The 21,136-nt window shown below is 41.8% G+C and overlaps 1 protein-coding gene, 2 non-coding genes and 1 pseudogene across 4 annotated transcripts in view; 3 read left to right on the plus strand and 1 right to left on the minus strand.

The window, feature by feature from the left end:
- Nucleotides 1-1,439, plus strand: part of LOC149921306 (small subunit ribosomal RNA) — a 1,785-nt gene extending 346 nt beyond the window's left edge. Inside the window, exon 1 of the ribosomal RNA XR_016477521.1 lies at nucleotides 1-1,439. This exon is cut by the window's left edge and continues 346 nt beyond it. This is a non-coding gene — a ribosomal RNA (small subunit ribosomal RNA).
- LOC149921304 (aminopeptidase N-like) overlaps nucleotides 1-21,136 on the minus strand; it is a 78,447-nt gene that overhangs the window by 15,712 nt on the left and 41,599 nt on the right. For both annotated transcript variants that reach the window (XM_090163822.1, XM_090163823.1), the window contains 4 exons: nucleotides 15,734-15,799; nucleotides 15,370-15,545; nucleotides 13,754-13,851; nucleotides 13,077-13,207 (listed from right to left, as the gene is read on the minus strand). In XM_090163822.1, the coding sequence (XP_090019948.1) occupies nucleotides 13,077-13,207; nucleotides 13,754-13,851; nucleotides 15,370-15,545; nucleotides 15,734-15,799 (471 nt within the window). The remainder of the gene's footprint in view (nucleotides 1-13,076; nucleotides 13,208-13,753; nucleotides 13,852-15,369; nucleotides 15,546-15,733; nucleotides 15,800-21,136) is intronic.
- LOC149921307 (5.8S ribosomal RNA) lies at nucleotides 2,007-2,160 on the plus strand. Its single transcript, XR_016477502.1, has one exon. It is a non-coding gene; the product is annotated as a 5.8S ribosomal RNA (ribosomal RNA).
- Nucleotides 2,527-4,849, plus strand: LOC149921308 (large subunit ribosomal RNA; annotated as a pseudogene).

The following is a 21,136-nucleotide window of genomic DNA, read 5'->3' on the forward strand; positions in this document are numbered from 1 at the left end:
ATCAGGGTTCGATTCCGGAGAGGGAGCCTGAGAAACGGCTACCACATCCAAGGAAGGCAGCAGGCGCGCAAATTACCCACTCCCGGCACGGGGAGGTAGTGACGAAAAATAACAATACGGGACTCTTTTGAGGCCCCGTAATTGGAATGAGTACACTCTAAATCCTTTAACGAGGATCCATTGGAGGGCAAGTCTGGTGCCAGCAGCCGCGGTAATTCCAGCTCCAATAGCGTATATTAAAGTTGTTGCGGTTAAAAAGCTCGTAGTTGAATCTCAGTTACAGACGGGCGGTCCGCTTCGGCGGCTACTGCCTGGCCTGAACATCCTGGCGGTTTTCCTTCGGTGCTCTTGATTGAGTGTCGTCGGTGCCCGCCACGTTTACTTTGAAAAAATTGGAGTGCTCAAAGCAGGCGTCCCGCCTGAATAATGGTGCATGGAATAATGAAAGAGGATTTCGAGTTCTATTGTGTTGGTTTTCGGAACACGAGGTAATGATTAAAAGGGACAGACGGGGGCATTCGTATTGCGACGCTAGAGGTGAAATTCTTGGACCGTCGCAAGACGAACTACAGCGAAAGCATTTGCCAAGAATGTTTTCATTAATCAAGAACGAAAGTTAGAGGTTTGAAGGCGATCAGATACCGCCCTAGTTCTAACCATAAACGATGCCAACCAGCGATCCGCCTGAGTTACTCAATTGACTCGGCGGGCAGCTTCCGGGAAACCAAAGTTTGTGGGTTCCGGGGGAAGTATGGTTGCAAAGCTGAAACTTAAAGGAATTGACGGAAGGGCACCACCAGGAGTGGAGCCTGTGGCTTAATTTGACTCAACACGGGAAAACTTACCCGGCCCGGACACCGGAAGGATTGACAGATTAAGAGCTCTTTCTTGATTCGGTGGGCGGTGGTGCATGGCCGTTCTTAGTTGGTGGAGCGATTTGTCTGGTTAATTCCGATAACGAACGAGACTCTAGCCTACTAAATAGGCGACCGATCACTTGTGTCGGTCTTCCTTCTTAGAGGGACAAGCGGCGTTTAGCCGCACGAGACAGAGCAATAACAGGTCTGTGATGCCCTTAGATGTCCGGGGACGCACGCGCGCTACACTGAAGGAATCAACGTGTGTCTACCCCTGTCCGGCAGGACTGGGTAACCCGATGAACCTCCTTCGTGATAGGGATAGGGGCTTGTAATTGTCCCCCTTGAACGAGGAATTCCCAGTAAGCGCGAGTCATAAGCTCGTGTTGATTACGTCCCTGCCCTTTGTACACACCGCCCGTCGCTACTACCGATTGAATGATTTAGTGAGGTCTTCGGACTGGTGCTCGGAGCGGCTTTCGGGTCGCACCGCCGTACCGGAAAGATGACCAAACTTGATCATTTAGAGGAAGTAAAAGTCGTAACAAGGTTTCCGTAGGTGAACCTGCGGAAGGATCATTATCGATACTGCGGTTATGATAACGTTAACCGGAGCCGAAAAAGTTTTTCTCGATTAGGCTAAAAAAACGTTTCACCTCGAAAAATTGGAGGTTTCGTAGGGGTTTTCGCGGAGGCGGGTGCTATGTAAAAAGTAGTACCCGTTGGCTTCGAAACTCCCAGAGAGTGAGTTAGTACACGAGTCACCGATTGTAGTGCGTTGAAGAACGATGCCGAGAAAGGACGAAGGCGCGTTGCAGTTGGAAGCCGAGCCGATCGAGCCGGTACCGACTAACGCCCGCGTCGAAGGAGCTTCGAGTTTCTCCGAAAGCACGCGAGTGTGACTAGGGTTCCTCTTGTTCCTACGACGGTTCGATCTCAATTTCGTTTTTCTTCTCTTTCTCCGAGCGAGAGAACGAGAGCGCCGTGGTCGTTTGCGCGCTTCTTTCAAAACGATCTCCCCGTGCAATTCGGTAACGACTTTCTTATACTCTCTAAAATAAAAAAATCTCCTCGAACGTCGAAGTGCGCTTCGTTCGCCTTTTTTTTCTTCTATATTTCAAGGGTTCTTATAATGCAAAAATTATATACGACTCTAAGCGGTGGATCACTCGGTTCGTGGGTCGATGAAGACCGCAGAAAGCTGCGAGACTTGGTGTGAATTGCAGGACACATTGAGCACTTATCTTTCGAACGCACATTGCAACCTCGGGTCTTTCCCGAAGTTTCGCCTGTCTGAGGGTCGGATTACTGACCACTGCGCCTTTATTTTCCTTCGGGGAAAATTCGGGCTTCGGTGATCGTTTCCTCGGCTTCCGAGGATCGATTTAAAGAGCGCTAGACGCGACCAACCTTTCCCTTCGGGGAAATTGGCGCGCCGTACTCACTTCTTCCTTCTGGGAAGCTCGGAACGCGAGGTTCTCGCGTTTCGAGGTGACCCGGGCCATCCAAACGGAATTCTATTCCAGTACGGGTGGACGGAAGTGTTACACATAAAAATCGAAAAGGTTACGCAGAAATAGCGCGAGAATTCCGAAAGATTTATTTTTGAATCGAATAGGAAGTCTCCGTCGGTTCCAACCGTTTGTCGACCTCAGATCAGACGAGATAACCCGCTGAATTTAAGCATATAAATAAGCGGAGGAAAAGAAATCAACTGAGATTCCCTTAGTAGCGGCAAGCGAACAGGGAGGAGCCCAGCACCCAAGCGCCCGTCCCAAAGGGGCGGGAGTGCAATTTGGTGTTTAGGAATAGCGCGACCGAAGGTTGACCTAAGCGCAAGTCCCCCTGACTGGGGCTCTCGCCCATAGAGGGTGCAAGGCCCATAGTCGCTTGGTGTCTCCGGCGGATGCAAAATTCCTTGGAGTCGGGTTACTTGAGAATGTAGCCCAAAGTGGGTGGTAAACTCCATCTAAGGCTAAATACGACCACGAAACCGATAGCGAATAAGTACCGTGAGGGAAAGTTGAAAAGAACTTTGAAGAGAGAGCTCAAGAGTGCGTGAAACCGTTTAGAGGTAAACGGGTGGGCCCTCGAAGGTGATCGTCGGAGGGATTCAGTCGGACGTGACCGTAAGTGTCGCGCGTCTAAAGCTGGTTTCACACTCGACGGAAAATTAGCAGCGTAAAGTTGAACGTTAGCGGTATATCGAATGAGAATCAATTTTCAGCTCGGCGTTTATTATCGTCTTTCCGGCATATTTAAACGGTGCGGACATCGGTCGGCCGGGCGTGCGATGGCTGCGGACCGTTTGGCGCATTTCCTTCCGTTCGAACTACGCTGCGACCGGTCTGGTCACTGAAAGATGTCTGTCTTTGAAAGCGGGCACCGGAAGGTGGCCGGCGGCGCGCTCTTTCGGGAGTGTGCTGCCGGTGTTTTAACCGGCTCGTTTCACGAGTGAGCGATCGCCAGACCGGGGACGATTCTAGCCCTGTGCGGGCTAAGCCGAGCAGTCTCGCTTTAAGTGGGAGCGATGCGACGGGACAGGTGTTGTCGCTTGGTCGGCCGTTTCACCTTTGTGTGAGCGGCTGCCGGCGATCTCCGCTGGTATTCGTCCGCACTCGCCGTTGCTCAGGTGGTCAGCAGCGAGTAGGTCGGTAATCCACCCGACCCGTCTTGAAACACGGACCAAGGAGTCTAACATGTGCGCGAGTCATTGGGTCTTGTTTAGGCCCAAAGGCGTAATGAAAGTGAAGGCCGGTTCGGCTGGCTGCCTTGGGATCCCGCGTTCCTCGTGGACGCGGGCGCACCAAGGGCCCGTCCCGATCGCCTCGTCGACGGGGCGGAGCAAGAGCGTACACGTTGGGACCCGAAAGATGGTGAACTATGCCTGGGCAGAACGAAGCCAGAGGAAACTCTGGTGGAGGTTCGCAGCGATTCTGACGTGCAAATCGATCGTCAGACCTGGGTATAGGGGCGAAAGACTAATTGAACCATCTAGTAGCTGGTTCCCTCCGAAGTTTCCCTCAGGATAGCTGGCACTCGGAGGTTGCAGTCTCATCCGGTAAAGCGAATGATTAGAGGCCTTGGGGTCGAAAAGACCTCAACCTATTCTCAAACTTTAAATGGGTGAGAAGTCCGGTTTGCTCGACTGAAGCCCGGACAGTCACTTGGATGCGAGTGCCAAGTGGGCCACTTTTGGTAAGCAGAACTGGCGCTGTGGGATGAACCAAACGCCGGGTTAAGGGGCCCGATGCGAGACGCTCATGAGATCCCATGAAAGGTGTTGGTTGCTATAGACAGCAGGACGGTGGCCATGGAAGTCGGAATCCGCTAAGGAGTGTGTAACAACTCACCTGCCGAAGCAACTAGCCCTGAAAATGGATGGCGCTTCAGCGTCGACCCCATACCCGGCCGCAGCTGTCGAAATACTTGTATTTTAAACAGCTGTGAGTAGGAGGGGTGCGGAGGCGCGCGTCGAAGGTGCCGGGCGTAAGCCCGCCTGGAGCCGCCTCTGGCGCAGATCTTGGTGGTAGTAGCAAATACTCAAGTGAGAACCTTGAGGACTGAGGTGGAGAAGGGTTCCATGTGAACAGCAGTTGAACATGGGTCAGTCGGTCCTAAGGGATAGGAGAAATCCGTTCCGAGGCGAGACCTCTCAATGCAAGTCTCGCTGGTGACCGAAAGGGAATCGGGTTAATATTCCCGAACCCGGACACGGAGATTGTCCCCTTCGGGGGTACATTGCGGTAACGCAAACGAGCTCGGAGACGTCGATGGGAGTCCCGGGAAGAGTTGTCTTTTCTTTGTAAGGATTCGACTCCCTGGAATCGGCTCGCCCGGAGATAGGGATGGTGTTTCCGTAAAGCTCCGCGCATCTTGCGGAGTCCGGTGCACTCTCATCGGCCCTTGAAAATCCGAGTAAGAAGTAGTGATTTTCGTGCCGGACCGTACCCATATCCGCAGCAGGTCTCCAAGGTGAACAGCCTCTAGTCGATAGAAAAATGTAGGTAAGGGAAGTCGGCAAAACCGATCCGTAACTTCGGGACAAGGATTGGCTCTGAGGGCTGGGCCGGTCGGGCTGAGGTCCGAAGCGGGTCTGGCACTGCACCGGGACTGGGCGAGACTGGCCGGCAACGGTTCGGTTGAGCTCGGACCAGCGTCGGGGCCTTCCCGTGGAATGCTTCAGCTGCGCGGCGTGCTGGATCTCGTATCTGGCGCGACCGTTTCGGCCGGCGACTAACAGCCAACTCAGAACTGGCACGGACCAGGGGAATCCGATTGTCTAATTAAAACGGCTCTCTTAAATCCTGACTGCAAAGCCTCCTCGTGGCGAGAGCCGGGCAACGTATGGCTAATAACCTGCGGCTGATTTGCACAGGTATCACTGTCCCTATCCGGATTGTCCTTAATGGGGTCACTGGTGTCGTTCGCGGCTGCCGGGCCTGATTTCTGGGCTTGCGCGCCAGTTCGCATCGCCCCCTTCGCCGCCTGCCGGAGGGGGGACGGGTGTGTTCGTGGTTGCTGGGCTCGGTTTTTGGGTTCGCGCGATGGTTCGCTCCATACCTGTCATTTGATAACCTTATCGGGGATGGTAATTGCAGTGAATGAGAAAGTCTCTCTAGCCCTCAGCTGTGCGAGGATGGGTTCTCGGGCAGGCCCATGGTGTCGCCTTTTGTTGGGCCGTGATGGGGGCGTTTGTTTGCCATATGTGAGCCGGTTTTTATAGCTGTCTCACTGGCCGAACGTTGTTTCGCAAAGCGCATTTTTGTCCGGACCTGGTTGAGTGTTGTGGGCCGCCGTAGTGCCTAGCGGAACGGCGGGGTACAAATACATAACTTCATGTCTAATTAAAACAAAGCATTGCGATGGCCGTTGATCGGTGTTGACGCAATGTGATTTCTGCCCAATGCTCTGAATGTCAAAGTGAAGAAATTCAAACCAAGCGCTGGTCACGTTTTTTTTGTGCTCCGCTAAAGTGCTCGTTTTTCTAAAGAAGTTGTCCGTTTTGGATCTCGATTTTTTCACCACAGTTAAATCAACTATCGCTCTACTTGCTACAGAATTTTTTTGGAGATATCTGTTCTTGGAACCGCGCTACGAGTGTTTTTGTGTGCCCTGTCATCAACTTTTCCAACGAAAAAAGGGCTATAATTCAAGATCGCCTTTTGAAAACCATGCACGTTATTCGGTAACTAGCCTGCTGTCTCTACGAAGTACGGGAAACTCTCCGTCCGTTGACGTGGCTCTCAACAGTCTCCTCTACTAGCATCCCGCTGCCAATCAATTCTTGCACTGTCCAATCGCTAAACGACACGTCGGCCTTCTGGGCTTCACATCCGTGGATGCTTGCTCACCATCAGCACGGCTGCCATACTCTGGTATCTCTACTGTGGACCCCTCTCAGTCTTCCAGTCCCTACAGACTAGTGGACTACCTTCCTTCTAGCGGCGATAGAGGCATCTACCATCAGCTGTGCTCCTGCTCTACGCTCCGTCAGAATCGTCGCGGAGGACTTCGGTACCATCTATCACGTCGGTATGAAACATCAACGAAGCCAGGGGGGTAGTTATTAGTTCATTACCTTTTCCGCTCAGTTCACACGGGTCACGCCCGATTTTGTAAACCTAGCCGTCTGACGGTTGCCGTCCGACGTTTAGGGTCTCATTACCTCGCTTTTTCTCTTACCCATTTATCTATTGCGGTTTCCGGATTTCATGACGTCACAGAGCCTAAACGGCTACTCCTAGCCAATTTTTGACAAAATTTGTCCCGACTAAACTAGTTTAGTATTTGGCCCCACCTTTCAATTTGACCCCATTTGGAACAAATTTGGCAAAGTTTTTGTTTTTTTTTCTAAATCACGCGCTTCTCTTTAATGTTACTTTTATTTGGCCATATCTCGGAAACTATTTAAGATATCTAAATTCTAATCGCATTTTTGGTATCTTAACCCCTCTGGGGTTAAGATACTTTGTTTGAACTTTAGCCTCCTGGTGTCTAATTTTTTAACCCTTCTCTGTGACGTCATAGTTCGCAATATAGATTTGCTAAGACCTGAATTAATTTATACAGCGCTATTCTGTTATGCTTCCCGTATAAGTGTCTCTTTTAATTTTTTTGTATCATGCCTACCTTGGACCACACGCCTGTCAAATCGCCCATCACTGAGGCTAGTGATCTCTCTATGTATACTGGGGGTACCCAATCCCTTTGCCTATCCCCTGATCCGACCACCATTCGGTCGCCGTCACCTGTCGTGGAAATTTCTGATCCGCAGCCTGTTTCACCGCCCGTTTTATCCCTTCCATTTTTCGATTTTAATGGCATTCCACAACCGCTTTTCTGTGGAGACCCCCTTTCTCCTACCTTCTCCGTCTTTATCCAAACCATTCGCCAGGCCCATGAAGACTGCCTTACTGAGCTTAAAACCAAGAAAGTCGCTAAGGGTGTCTGCGACAAGATAGTTTCTGTGTATCAGGCCTTAGAAGCCGCCCTTATGAATACCCAAATTTCTGCCTCTCGTGCCTCCGGTATTCAAGCTGAACAGGACAACGTTATTGGTAGACTTATTTCCCAGCTCGCGTCCAATAGCCTTCCTAGCGTTAACTTCCCTGCTAACGCACCTGATCCTTCTGCCACTTCCCCGATGACCCTCTGTCACGCTGGTCATGCTCAGCCATCGCTCCCCTCCTTTGCTTCTGTCGCTCTTAACTCCGCCGCGCTCCCGCCCTCCCCCCTCCTTCCTAAGCCGCGTGTTATCCCTTCCCTGCGTGTCTCAAGCCCTACTCTTGCCGTTTTTCCCGTTGACCCCACCCACAAGTCCAAAGACGTCGATCTCCTTATACGCAGCCTAATCAACCCAGCCCAACTACGCATCCGTATTCAGTCCATGCGCCATAACCGCGAAGAATCTGGTATTATTGTTACCTTTGCCGGCCAGCCTGACGCCGATCGCTTTCGTGAAGCGGTTTCAGGTACTACTGCCCTCGCTTCGGCTCTCCGACTTGATTCTCCTCCCGAATCATTACCACAATTTACCCTCTCTAACATTGACACTACTATCGATAAGGCTGACATTCCTGCCCTTCTCATTGAACAAAACCACTTAGACCTTTCTCCTTCTGACCTATTGGTTAAGGCTGTTTTTGATCGTGCTAATGGCAGCCGACACTGCATTATTTTGGCCTCGCGCCCTGCATACCCTATTTTGGCCTCATCCTCCTACCTCTACCTTAATTACTGCCGTTGCCCCCTTCGCCCTAGGATTACCGTGACCCGTTGTTATCACTGCCAAGACTTTGGTCACTTCCGTAACTGCTGCCCTTTTGATAATCCAGTCTGTTATTACTGCGGTGACTGCCATTCTGGTGATGACTGCTGCGCTAGCTCTCCTTGCTGTCCCAATTGCTATTATGATAATGCTGCCCACCCAACTCGTAAACCATTCTATACTAACCATTCCGCTGACTCACCTAACTGCCCAGTTTATAAACGCCATCTTAAGGCTCGCAAGGCCAGGGTATTTGCGATTTGAACGTCGTATACTAGTGTCCTTTCTTTACTATAATCACTATGACCTTGCACATTCCTACCATTTTACCGTCTATTCTTTATTGTATTATAGAGTTGAATGTTTTTGCTTTAATTTGTATATCACCATATGTATATATTTCTCTAATACTGCCCTATTATTATTTTTATTTGCTTTATCTAATTTTTTTTAGTATTATTATTATTGTTCTTCCGAAAGTCATTTATATTGCTTTCCTTAATTCGGTCTCTTTTAAATTCGCGCTTGACCCTATAGTTTCTCATAATGTCTGATGATACATCATTAGCAACTACTGTCCATACTGACTCTCGTATCTCCTCCGTATTAATTTACCCTATTATTTCTGATATGGAGTGTACTCTCTGCCCTTTTCGTTATCTCGACAATAAATCCTGGGTGTCTCACATGCGCTCTCACGGACTCCACCAATCCGACCTAAAATACGAATGCCGTAAATGCGCGGTCCATCTGCTATCAATATTCAGCGTGTCTAACCATTATACTCGCTGTACAGGTCCCCATTCTGCATCCGCAGCCGCATCACGCCCGTTTGTTTGTCAATTTTGCACCGGTCGTATTTCTTCGTATGATTCTCGTCGCGCTCTCTCTTGTCACCAACAACACTGTCACAAATCGGAGTACCACGCTCTCCACGCCGTTCCCGTCCGCTCGCGCTACTGGCCTCAAGAACTTGTTGAGTCTATGGCCCGCTTTGAGGCAGGTTTCCCGTTTGGTGATGAAGAGATTAACATTAAAATTGCCTCTCTCCTTAAAGTACGTTCGGCAGCTGAAGTTAAAATTCGCCGTAAAAATCCGGCATACCAATCTCTCGTGTCGAGCTACCGGGCCCGCCACGAAGACGCGGCAGACGACGGTAAGCCATATGGTTGCCAATTTTGCCGTCCTGTACCAAGATATTTCACCACTCAACGTGCTTTGTCTTCGCATCAAGAACAGTCTCACAAGGCTGACTACCTCACCATGCGGTCTGATCCAACTGCTCCACGCTGTCTTCCTTTACCGGAAATTACTTCTACTTCTGACACTAACTCTGATCAAGACTCTGATTTATCAGTCTCCTCTACTAAAAATGAATTTGAATTGTACTTTGACTCTTTTCGTCACTGTCTAGACCATTCCGCCGAGATCCAAGCTATCGCGCTCGCCGCTGCTGAACGAGATCCCGCTGCCTTAGACTCTATAATGGCTTATATCTCCACTCACGTACCACCGCCTCCAACTCCCACTACGCCTATTGGCCCTTCACGTAAACCGAATCGTTGTAGTAAACGCCGTCATTTATTTGGGCAATACCAAAAGCTTTACAAATGGAACAAGAAGAAACTTGCTAAGGTGGTTTTTGATCCAGTGCCTGATTCGCAAGCCTCACCGACCGCAACTGATATCTCTGATACCTTCGGCTCTCTTTTTAGTAAGCCTTCTCCGCCTGACATCAAGCCATATTCTGTTAAATCGCGTCTAAACAGAACCTACTTCCCTGTTTCACCAGCCGAACTATCTTCGGCGATTCGTCGTCAATCCAGTTCATCGCCTGGCCCGGATGGCCTGCTCCTGAGGGATTTACTCAAGCTCGGCAATGAGACGCTGCTACTATTCTACAATGCCTTCTTGTTCATTGGAAATATTCCGACTCCACTTAAAAATTGTCGTACTGTCCTTATTCCCAAGAAGGGTGACCTCTCTACAGCCTCAAACTGGCGACCGATCACCATCCTATCCATCGCAATTCGGCTACTCCATAACATTATCGCTGCTCGTTTACGTGCCGCGCTTAACCTGAATCCCGCCCAACAGGCCTTTATAGCCGAAGACGGCTATATGTCAAACACGCTTCTTCTGGACTACATCACTAACTCCGCCAAAAAACGGCGTCGTTCGGCTTCTATCGTCGCTATAGATATAGCAAAAGCTTTTGACAGCGTTTCTCACGCATCTGTTACCCGCGCCCTCTCACGTCTTGACATAGAACCTGAGCTCACGGCCTATATCATCGCTACTTATTGCGACGCTCACACCGTAATCACTTGTAATAATATTACTACTGACTCAGTTCCGCTTACTTGCGGAGTCAAACAAGGTGATCCACTATCACCACTTCTATTTAATGCGGTCATGGACGAACTGCTTGACGACCTGCCATCCCATATCGGAATACAAGTTGGTTCTGCCACCCTTAACGCGATTTGCTTCGCAGACGATTTGATTCTCGCAGCCTCATCCGAGTACGGAATGACAGTTCTACTCGAACACCTTACTGACTTTCTAACCGCCCGATCTCTTCAAGTCAACGCTAATAAATGCCTGTCTCTCGTCCTACGCCAATTTAAAGGCAGAGTTACCGCTACGCAACATCCGGTCTTTAATATTAATTGCACTCCTGTCCCACCCGTCTCTACTGATGGCCTTTTTACCTATCTTGGGGTTGTTTTTGGTTCAGACGGTAAAAAAAACCCTCGTACTGATAAATATGCCTCGCTCCTTCGCCTTTTGGGCTCCGCGCCTCTCAAGCCGCACCAAAAGCTAGTCATGCTCCGGAATTTTTTACTACCGCGTTTCACCCACGCGTTCTCTCTCTCCTCTATGACGAAAAAATTACTCAAGCGTTTTGATGGTCTTACCAAATCCTTCGTTAAATACCAACTCCACCTGCCTCATTATACGCCCGATGCGTTCTTATTTACCCCGTGTGCTAAGGGCGGCCTTGGCTTACCTAGTTTTGCCTTCTCGATGCCGATAAACTTTCTCAATAGGCTTGATCGCCTCGATTCGAACCGCTGGCCCGCGGTCCAAGCCGTTGTCACGTCACCTTTAGTTGCAGCCCTTAAAACCCGATACACAAACTTGCTTTCTGGACTTCCTACCACCAAGTCTGAATTCAAGCAACATATCAGTGATGTGTTCTGGTCTTCTGCCTATGGAAATGGCCTTGGCCAGGGTGACCCAAAAATCTCCAATTTTTGGTTGGGCAATAATTTTCGAACTAACGACGGCCGCTCCTTCCTCAAGAAGCTCAAACTCAGACTGAATATTCTTCCTTGTCGTGGTGCTCTCGCGAACCGTGGCGATCGTGCTTGCCGAAACTGCCCCGGTAAAATAGAATCTCTGTCCCACATCCTGCAATCTTGCCCCGTCTCCAAACCGAACTACGTCCGCCGCCATGACAAACTCTTAAACTTCGTATACCGTAGCATTCGCCGTCCCGCGATCCGGGTTTTGAAGGAACCCCGCAACGAGCACTCGGGCGCAGACGGCTTAGTTACAGTGTTTAAACCAGATCTATTGTGCATCACCTCTGAACAGGTCCTGGTATGTGACATTGCAGTCTCGTGGGAAGGGCCTCAAGCCCTCTCCGTTACGCACGCTCGTAAACGTCGTCAATACGACAACCCTTGTTTCAAATCGCGAATCAACGAACTTTATCCCGGTCTTGAGATTGTTTTCTTCGCGTTCGTCATGTCCGCTCGTGGTATTTATTGTCGAGAGAATGATGCCTTTTGTCAGAAGGTCGGCTTAGGCATGGGTTTTAAGCTAACTGCTGTCCAATTGACTCTTGAACAAGGTGTATATATATATCAAAATTTTATGAAAGCTGTCCATACAATGGCCCATTTTCCCCAGTGATTCTTTAGTTTTCATAGTTCTTCTGCGGCTGCCATATTATTTCTACTGTAACAAATTTATAATCCTGCCCCTAGTTTTGTGTAACTTATTTAAACCCATTTTTGACTGTTTAGTTATTTTCCCTTTCGGTTAATTAACCTTTTGCATTTTAATTCTATAAAATTGAGCCAATGTTTTTTATTTCATTAATTCTTAATTCGCCATTTTATTAGCGGCATTCTTCATTCTGCATTTTTTCGAATGTTTCATTTCCTTATTGTACTTTTTCATCCGCACTGGTTTTCTTGTTATATTGTTTGCCCTTTCGGTTTTTCCCCCTTCTTCATTTATATTTTTAAAATTGGTTCATTTATTGAGTTATTTTATTTTATTTTATTTTATTTTATTGTTTTAATTTAATCTATTTTATTCGCCATCTCGTTATTTGTATCTTTTCAAACATTTGAGGAATAATTTTTTTTTGTATATATTTCGCCCCCTCATATAGCTACCCTAGGGTTAAATTAATCGCCAACTCCATTTATATGTAGGGTCTATTTTTTTTAGCTTTTTCGGAGCTCTGGTGTATATAACGGCTTGCCGGTTTATAATTACCGTTTCAGTATAACTCTTTGTGTATTCTTGGGAAGCTATAATGCTCCCTAGTCTCTGGTAATTTTGAAATTCCCCCCGTTCCACCACTTTCCATCTTGTGACGGACGGGGGTTGATCTGTAGGTTGCTCCATCCTGGAAAATGTGAATAAAATTGTTTTAATAGCCAAATCTAATTAGTCATCTAATTAGTGACGCGCATGAATGGATTAACGAGATTCCCACTGTCCCTATCTACTATCTAGCGAAACCACAGCCAAGGGAACGGGCTTGGCAAAAACAGCGGGGAAAGAAGACCCTGTTGACTTTCTCCCCTTATTTACTTTTGATACTACGTCATGATGTTCAACCAGAAGTAAATGAAAATCGTTGATCGGTTTTAAATCTTCCATTACTTCGGTTCATTTACTTCTGGTACGAATCTTCGCGTTACCTCGTGATCACTTATCAGTTGACTAGTGATCATTTGCCAGTTTTTCGTGTCGTAGTTGACGCGGTAAAAGCCAGCCGCTTCGATGTTGCAGAGAATCCAGCCGTTAGATTTCGAAGACTCTGTCGTTTCCACTGTGAAAATAGAATTGAATTACCAGTCAAACTAACCATTTGCTTAAAGGGAAAATAGCCGCCAAATCGTTCTCTCGACAGATTAAGATTAAAACCTTTTTGAGGGTTAACTCCGCAGCAAACCATTAACAACGTTTAAAGGAAAAGTCCAGGTAGGGTAAAACTTGGGTCTATTTGAAAGATTATGTTTAAATAAACTCAAAAATATCAGTCGTAAAATTGTATCTTTTTTTAATGACGAGAAATTAATTTTTAAACGACTGAAATCTACCCGCCAAGCGAGCTTCCATTTTCTTTCGCCTTCCCTCCGCAGACCACATTAAAAATTAATTTCTCGTCATTAAAAAAAGATACAATTTTACGACTGATATTTTTGAGTTTATTTAAACATGATCTTTCAAATAGACCCAAGTTTTACCCAACCTGGACTTTTCCTTTAAAATTTCAAAATAAATAGTTGGAAATGGTCAATATTGGAATCCTTTGGGTAATTGACAGAAATATCAGAGGTTACATTCCCTTTAAGAGATTGGATTTTTAACTTACTGGTTCTGTTGTCGATCCACATGGAAGGATATGTTTTCCAATTAGCTAAAGGCGTTTCCTGACTAGCCCAAGCAATTGGAATTTCCCAAAGCGAATTCCTTCAATATGGTACAAATTTAAAAGCAATACTTCATTTATAACAAGAACTCATCTACGTGTCGTAGATTATTTTTGAATTTCAATTGTGGAAGCGCAATGCATTAAAAAGATAATTTTTGTTTTATGCGGAAAACATTGAATTTGAGTTTGTTTTAAGAGTGAAATATCCAGAAATAACTATATTTCTATTTCTAAATATTGCAAATTAAATGAGATATTTCAACGAACCGTTTAGAGGGGTTATGAAAAGCCTATTCAATCGATTTTATTTCGAAGATAAGTTACAAAAACTACACTAAAATGTTTTTAGCATTGAAATTAAAATTGGATAAAAACGGGCCTTCGCAATTTCACCCGCCTTAGCTTATAGAAGCTCCCTGATTAGTCTAAAAATTAATAATCAAATAACGCGAAGAGTCCCACGGCTTGTGTCCATTGAACATTTTCTTTACTAATTTTTTCGTAAACTTTATTTATTAAAATTTTGTTAACTTAAGCGTTAAAATATAATTGTATAATATTTAATTTTGGTGAGTAAAACTAACTGTTATACGCAGTTTATAATATAAATAAACCAGGTTTACAGAAGTAAAAATCAAAATTTTCACTGTACTTAACTGGAGGTGAAAGCCAGTTCAAGGGTTTTTCAACTTTATCCGGTTTAAATGACAATTTCCGTATTTACAACCCGCTATCGAACCAACCAAAATAGCTGCGTCAAAATCGAGGCTAAAATTGTTTTCAAGATCCACGCGTATTAAAACTGTTAATTCCCTGTAATTACAAATCTTAACTCTCAAGAATTACTATAGCTAGAAACCAAAATAGAATTGTAAGTATATTCTATTTTTGAAAATCTTTATGAAAAGCCAGAAAACTTTTCTCAGGGTGTACACGATAATCGATTGGAATTGAATGCACGTGTCTTACTAAAAGTCAAAATAGAGACACAAACCCAATAAGCTAGTTTCAATAACCGTACCACCATCTATTGCCTTTAAAAATAACTATTAGAATGGTACTTTTTCATAACAAAGATAAGTTAGAACTGACGTCATAGGTGAGGTATGACGTCAAAGTACCATCCTCGTCCGCTTGTCATCTAACTGCGCATGTGTCAGTTATCATTGAAACTCGCTTATTGAAGGACAACTATTTGGACTATAAACATATTATTATTTAGGATAATCCAATTATGTAAATATATTTACTCCGCACCTTCTGGAATATTTGCCAAAATAATTAAAAAAAAACATAGGACTGTTCACGAGCCGAGCTGAGGTTTGGCTAATAAAACACTGCCCATCGATTTGACTGTACGCGAAAAGCGCTCAAAGACAGCTTCGTACGTTCTACGTTACGTCAACAAGTTCTTGTTTAAGTAAGAATGTATTCGGGTTAGCAGATAATATGTAAATATAATCTGTTTTCATGATTCCCGGCAATCCCGAGACATACCGCGTATTATCTGTTCACACGAATACATTCTTGGTTTAAGTTTCATTTGAATTCCGTACGTTTGTTTCTCTGTCATGTTAGTAGCGTCCATGAGGAAAATATTTTGCGTCAAATTAATTGAGAAGTCGTCGTAGTTTCTCGTCACTGTCAGTAAAGGGTAACCGGTCTGTTTGGACCAAGTGTTCATGATCTTGGAAACATTGACGATTACGGCGGCATTGGTCATATTCTGAGCCTAATAATTATATTGAAAGAAATGTATTAATATTCATCCAGTACGATTGCAACGACGTCTGGTGCTTAGCGATTGAAATACTTTTACAGACGTTAGTAGTTCAAAACCAAGCCCAATTCGGATAAATTTTAACCCCGTTGCTATGGAAACCACGACTTAAGTCACTGACGTAAGATATTAGGACTTACCTCGTAAAGATGGTTCCACAAGTCTTCCGATACGGCATTACTGTAGACCAAGTCACTAAGATAATTCTGCGAGATAATGATCATTAGAACTTCAATTATACTTGTCGTTTGAAAACAGAGATAATGCATATTATTTCCCTTCAATGATTTCTATTAAAATCCCATTTTCCTTCAATGATTTGTATTAAAATCCCATTTTCCTTCAATGATTTGTATTAAAATCCCATTTTCCTTCAATGATTTGTATTAAAATCCCATTTTCCTTCAATGATTTGTATTAAAATCCCATTTTCCTTCAATGATTTCTATTAAAATCCCATTTCCCTTCAATGATTTCTATTAAAATCCCATTTCCCTTCAATGATTTCTATTAAAATCCCATTTCCCTTCCATGATTTCTATTAAAATCCCATTTCCCTTCCATGATTTCTATTAAAATCCCATTTCCCTTCCATGATTTCTATTAAAATCCCATTTCCCTTCAATGATTTCTATTAAAATCCCATTTCCCTTCCATGATTTCTATTAAAATCCCATTTCCCTTCAATTATTTCTATTAAAATCCCATTTTCTTTCCATGGTTTCTATTAAAATCCCATTTCCCTTCCATGATTTCTATTAAAATCCAATTTCCCTTCAATACTTTCTATTAAAATTCCATTTCCCTTCAATACTTTCTATTAAAATTCCATTTCCCTTCAATAATTTCTATTAAAATCCCATTTTCCTTCCATGGTTTCTATTAAAATCCCATTTCCCTTCAATAATTTCTATTAAAATCCCATTTCCCTTCAATAATTTCTATTAAAATCCCATTTCCCTTCAATGATTTCTATTAAAATTCCATTACCCTTCAATAATTTCTATTAAAATCCCATTTCCCTTCAATAATTTCTATTAAAATCCCATTTCCCTTCAATGATTTCTATTAAAATCCCATTTCCCTTCAATAATTTCTATTAAAATCCCATTTCCCTTCAATAATTTCTATTAAAATCCCATTTCCCTTCAATGATTTCTATTAAAATCCCATTTCCCTTCAATAATTTCTATTAAAATCCCATTTCCCTTCAATAATTTCTATTAAAATCCCATTTCCCTTCAATGATTTCTATTAAAATTCCATTACCCTTCAATAATTTCTATTAAAATCCCATTTCCCTTCAATAATTTCTATTAAAATCCCATTTCCCTTCAATGATTTCTATTAAAATCCCATTTCCCTTCAATAATTTCTATTAAAATCCCATTTCCCTTCAATAATTTCTATTAAAATCCCATTTCCCTTCAATAATTTCTATTAAAATCCCATTTCCCTTCAATGATTTCTATTAAAATCCCATTTCCCTTCAATAATTTCTATTAAAATCCCATTTCCCTTCAATAATTTCTATTAAAATCCCATTTCCCTTCAATGATTTCTATTAAAATCCCATTTCCCTTCAATAATTTCTATTAAAATCCCATTTCCCTTCAATAATTTCTATTAAAATCCCATTTCCCTTCAATGATTTCTATTAAAATTCCATTACCCTTCAATAATTTCTATTAAAATCCCATTTCCCTTCAATAATTTCTATTAAAATCCCATTTCCCTTCAATGATTTCTATTAAAATCCCATTTCCCTTCAATAATTTCTATTAAAATCCCATTTCCCTTCAATAATTTCTATTAAAATCCCATTTCCCTTCAATAATTTCTATTAAAATCCCATTTCCCTTCAATAATTTCTATTAAAATCCCATTTCCCTTCAATGATTTCTATTAAAATCCCATTTCCCTTCAATAATTTCTATTAAAATCCCATTTCCCTTCAATAATTTCTATTAAAATCCCATTTCCCTTCAATGATTTCTATTAAAATCCCATTTCCCTTCAATAATTTCTATTAAAATCCCATTTCCCTTCAATAATTTCTATTAAAATCCCATTTCCCTTCAATAATTTCTATTAAAATCCCATTTCCCTTCAATAATTTCTATTAAAATCCCATTTCCCTTCAATGATTTCTATTAAAATTCCATTACCCTTCAATAATTTCTATTAAAATCCCATTTCCCTTCAATAATTTCTATTAAAATCCCATTTCCCTTCAATGATTTCTATTAAAATCCCATTTCCCTTCAATAATTTCTATTAAAATCCCATTTCCCTTCAATGATTTCTATTAAAATCCCATTTCCCTTCAATAATTTCTATTAAAATCCCATTTCCCTTCAATAATTTCTATTAAAATCCCATTTCCCTTCAATGATTTCTATTAAAATTCCATTACCCTTCAATAATTTCTATTAAAATCCCATTTCCCTTCAATAATTTCTATTAAAATCCCATTTCCCTTCAATGATTTCTATTAAAATCCCATTTCCCTTCAATAATTTCTATTAAAATCCCATTTCCCTTCAATAATTTCTATTAAAATCCCATTTCCCTTCAATGATTTCTATTAAAATCCCATTTCCCTTCAATAATTTCTATTAAAATCCCATTTCCCTTCAATAATTTCTATTAAAATCCCATTTCCCTTCAATGATTTCTATTAAAATTCCATTACCCTTCAATAATTTCTATTAAAATCCCATTTCCCTTCAATAATTTCTATTAAAATCCCATTTCCCTTCAATGATTTCTATTAAAATCCCATTTCCCTTCAATAATTTCTATTAAAATCCCATTTCCCTTCAATAATTTCTATTAAAATCCCATTTCCCTTCAATAATTTCTATTAAAATCCCATTTCCCTTCAATGATTTCTATTAAAATCCCATTTCCCTTCAATAATTTCTATTAAAATCCCATTTCCCTTCAATAATTTCTATTAAAATCCCATTTCCCTTCAATGATTTCTATTAAAATCCCATTTCCCTTCAATAATTTCTATTAAAATCCCATTTCCCTTCAATAATTTCTATTAAAATCCCATTTCCCTTCAATAATTTCTATTAAAATCCCATTTCCCTTCAATAATTTCTATTAAAATCCCATTTCCCTTCAATAATTTCTATTAAAATCCCATTTCCCTTCAATGATTTCTATTAAAATCCCATTTCCCTTCAATAATTTCTATTAAAATCCCATTTCCCTTCAATAATTTCTATTAAAATCCCATTTCCCTTCAATGATTTCTATTAAAATTCCATTACCCTTCAATAATTTCTATTAAAATCCCATTTCCCTTCAATAATTTCTATTAAAATCCCATTTCCCTTCAATGATTTCTATTAAAATCCCATTTCCCTTCAATAATTTCTATTAAAATCCCATTTCCCTTCAATAATTTCTATTAAAATCCCATTTCCCTTCAATGATTTCTATTAAAATTCCATTACCCTTCAATAATTTCTATTAAAATCCCATTTCCCTTCAATAATTTCTATTAAAATCCCATTTCCCTTCAATAATTTCTATTAAAATCCCATTTCCCTTCAATAATTTCTATTAAAATCCCATTTCCCTTCAATGATTTCTATTAAAATCCCATTTCCCTTCAATAATTTCTATTAAAATCCCATTTCCCTTCAATAATTTCTATTAAAATCCCATTTCCCTTCAATGATTTCTATTAAAATCCCATTTCCCTTCAATAATTTCTATTAAAATCCCATTTCCCTTCAATAATTTCTATTAAAATCCCATTTCCCTTCAATGATTTCTATTAAAATTCCATTACCCTTCAATAATTTCTATTAAAATCCCATTTCCCTTCAATAATTTCTATTAAAATCCCATTTCCCTTCAATGATTTCTATTAAAATCCCATTTCCCTTCAATAATTTCTATTAAAATCCCATTTCCCTTCAATAATTTCTATTAAAATCCCATTTCCCTTCAATGATTTCTATTAAAATTCCATTACCCTTCAATAATTTCTATTAAAATCCCATTTCCCTTCAATAATTTCTATTAAAATCCCATTTCCCTTCAATAATTTCTATTAAAATCCCATTTCCCTTCAATAATTTCTATTAAAATCCCATTTCCCTTCAATGATTTCTATTAAAATCCCATTTCCCTTCAATAATTTCTATTAAAATCCCATTTCCCTTCAATAATTTCTATTAAAATCCCATTTCCCTTCAATGATTTCTATTAAAATCCCATTTCCCTTCAATAATTTCTATTAAAATCCCATTTCCCTTCAATAATTTCTATTAAAATCCCATTTCCCTTCAATAATTTCTATTAAAATCCCATTTCCCTTCAATAATTTCTATTAAAATCCCATTTCCCTTCAATAATTTCTATTAAAATCCCATTTCCCTTCAATGATTTCTATTAAAATCCCATTTCCCTTCAATAATTTCTATTAAAATCCCATTTCCCTTCAATAATTTCTATTAAAATCCCATTTCCCTTCAATAATTTCTATTAAAATCCCATTTCCCTTCAATGATTTCTATTAAAATCCCATTTCCCTTCAATGATTTCTATTAAAATCCCATTTCCCTTCAATGATTTCTATTAAAATCCCATTTCCCTTCAATGATTTCTATTAAAATTCCATTACCCTTCAATAATTTCTATTAAAATCCCATTTCCCTTCTAATCAAGATTAAAAGATCTAATCAAGATTAAAAGATTAAATCAAGATTAAAAGATTAAATCAAGATTAAAAGATTAAATCGCGGTTACACGGATTAAAATTGTAATCGCGATTAACACGATTTAATACATTTAAATGAAGTATGCACCCGAAAGAGGAGTGATCTGCCTCACGGCTTTCATTACTTTCAATCAATCTAGAAACTCCCCTGCGAGTGCTTTTCCTTTTGAGGCAACGAAGAGATTTGTCTGAAACTAGCGACGCTCCGAAAGAAAATTAAAATAATTTTCCCATTTCTCTGACAAACCCCGCAAATCTTGTTGCTTGGGTAAATATGAATTCATTCGCGAAAATCAGAACCCTTTTAGCAAAATCTTCGCGATATAGTTTTGGTGAATTGTTTGGTAGGTCTTAGACTAGAATTTATAGAAATGTGTGAAGTTTTAATGCAATAAAATAATTGGAGGGAGAAAATAATAATAATAATAATAAGCTAAGCTAATACCCTTGGCACCACCTTAGGCCTAAGTCATCAAGCGACTTTTGAAGCCATTAATTCAGGTGGCCGGTTACAATACGTAGGAGGGACTGGAGGGTGGTGGCAAGCCCTGCAAGCCACGCGGCCGGGCCAACAGCTCCCTACACTAACTATTACCGTTAACCTCAACACGTTTTTCGTCGCCAAATTCCTACGCCCCCGCGTTAATGAAGCCCTTAAGTTCTGGTCATTTTACAACTGAATTGACCAGCTGGAAAAAACTCGATTGGAGAACCAAGTTGGGCTACAAAATTTGTGAAAGCTAGGAGCAACAAACACAAGGAGAACGCAGCTAGCCTTTAAAGACGCTAACGCAGTGTT

The sequence above is a fragment of the Leiobunum rupestre genome, chromosome 11 (assembly GCF_980474605.1).
Source record: "Leiobunum rupestre chromosome 11, qqLeiRupe1.1.hap1, whole genome shotgun sequence".
Taxonomy (NCBI): domain Eukaryota; kingdom Metazoa; phylum Arthropoda; class Arachnida; order Opiliones; family Sclerosomatidae; genus Leiobunum; species Leiobunum rupestre.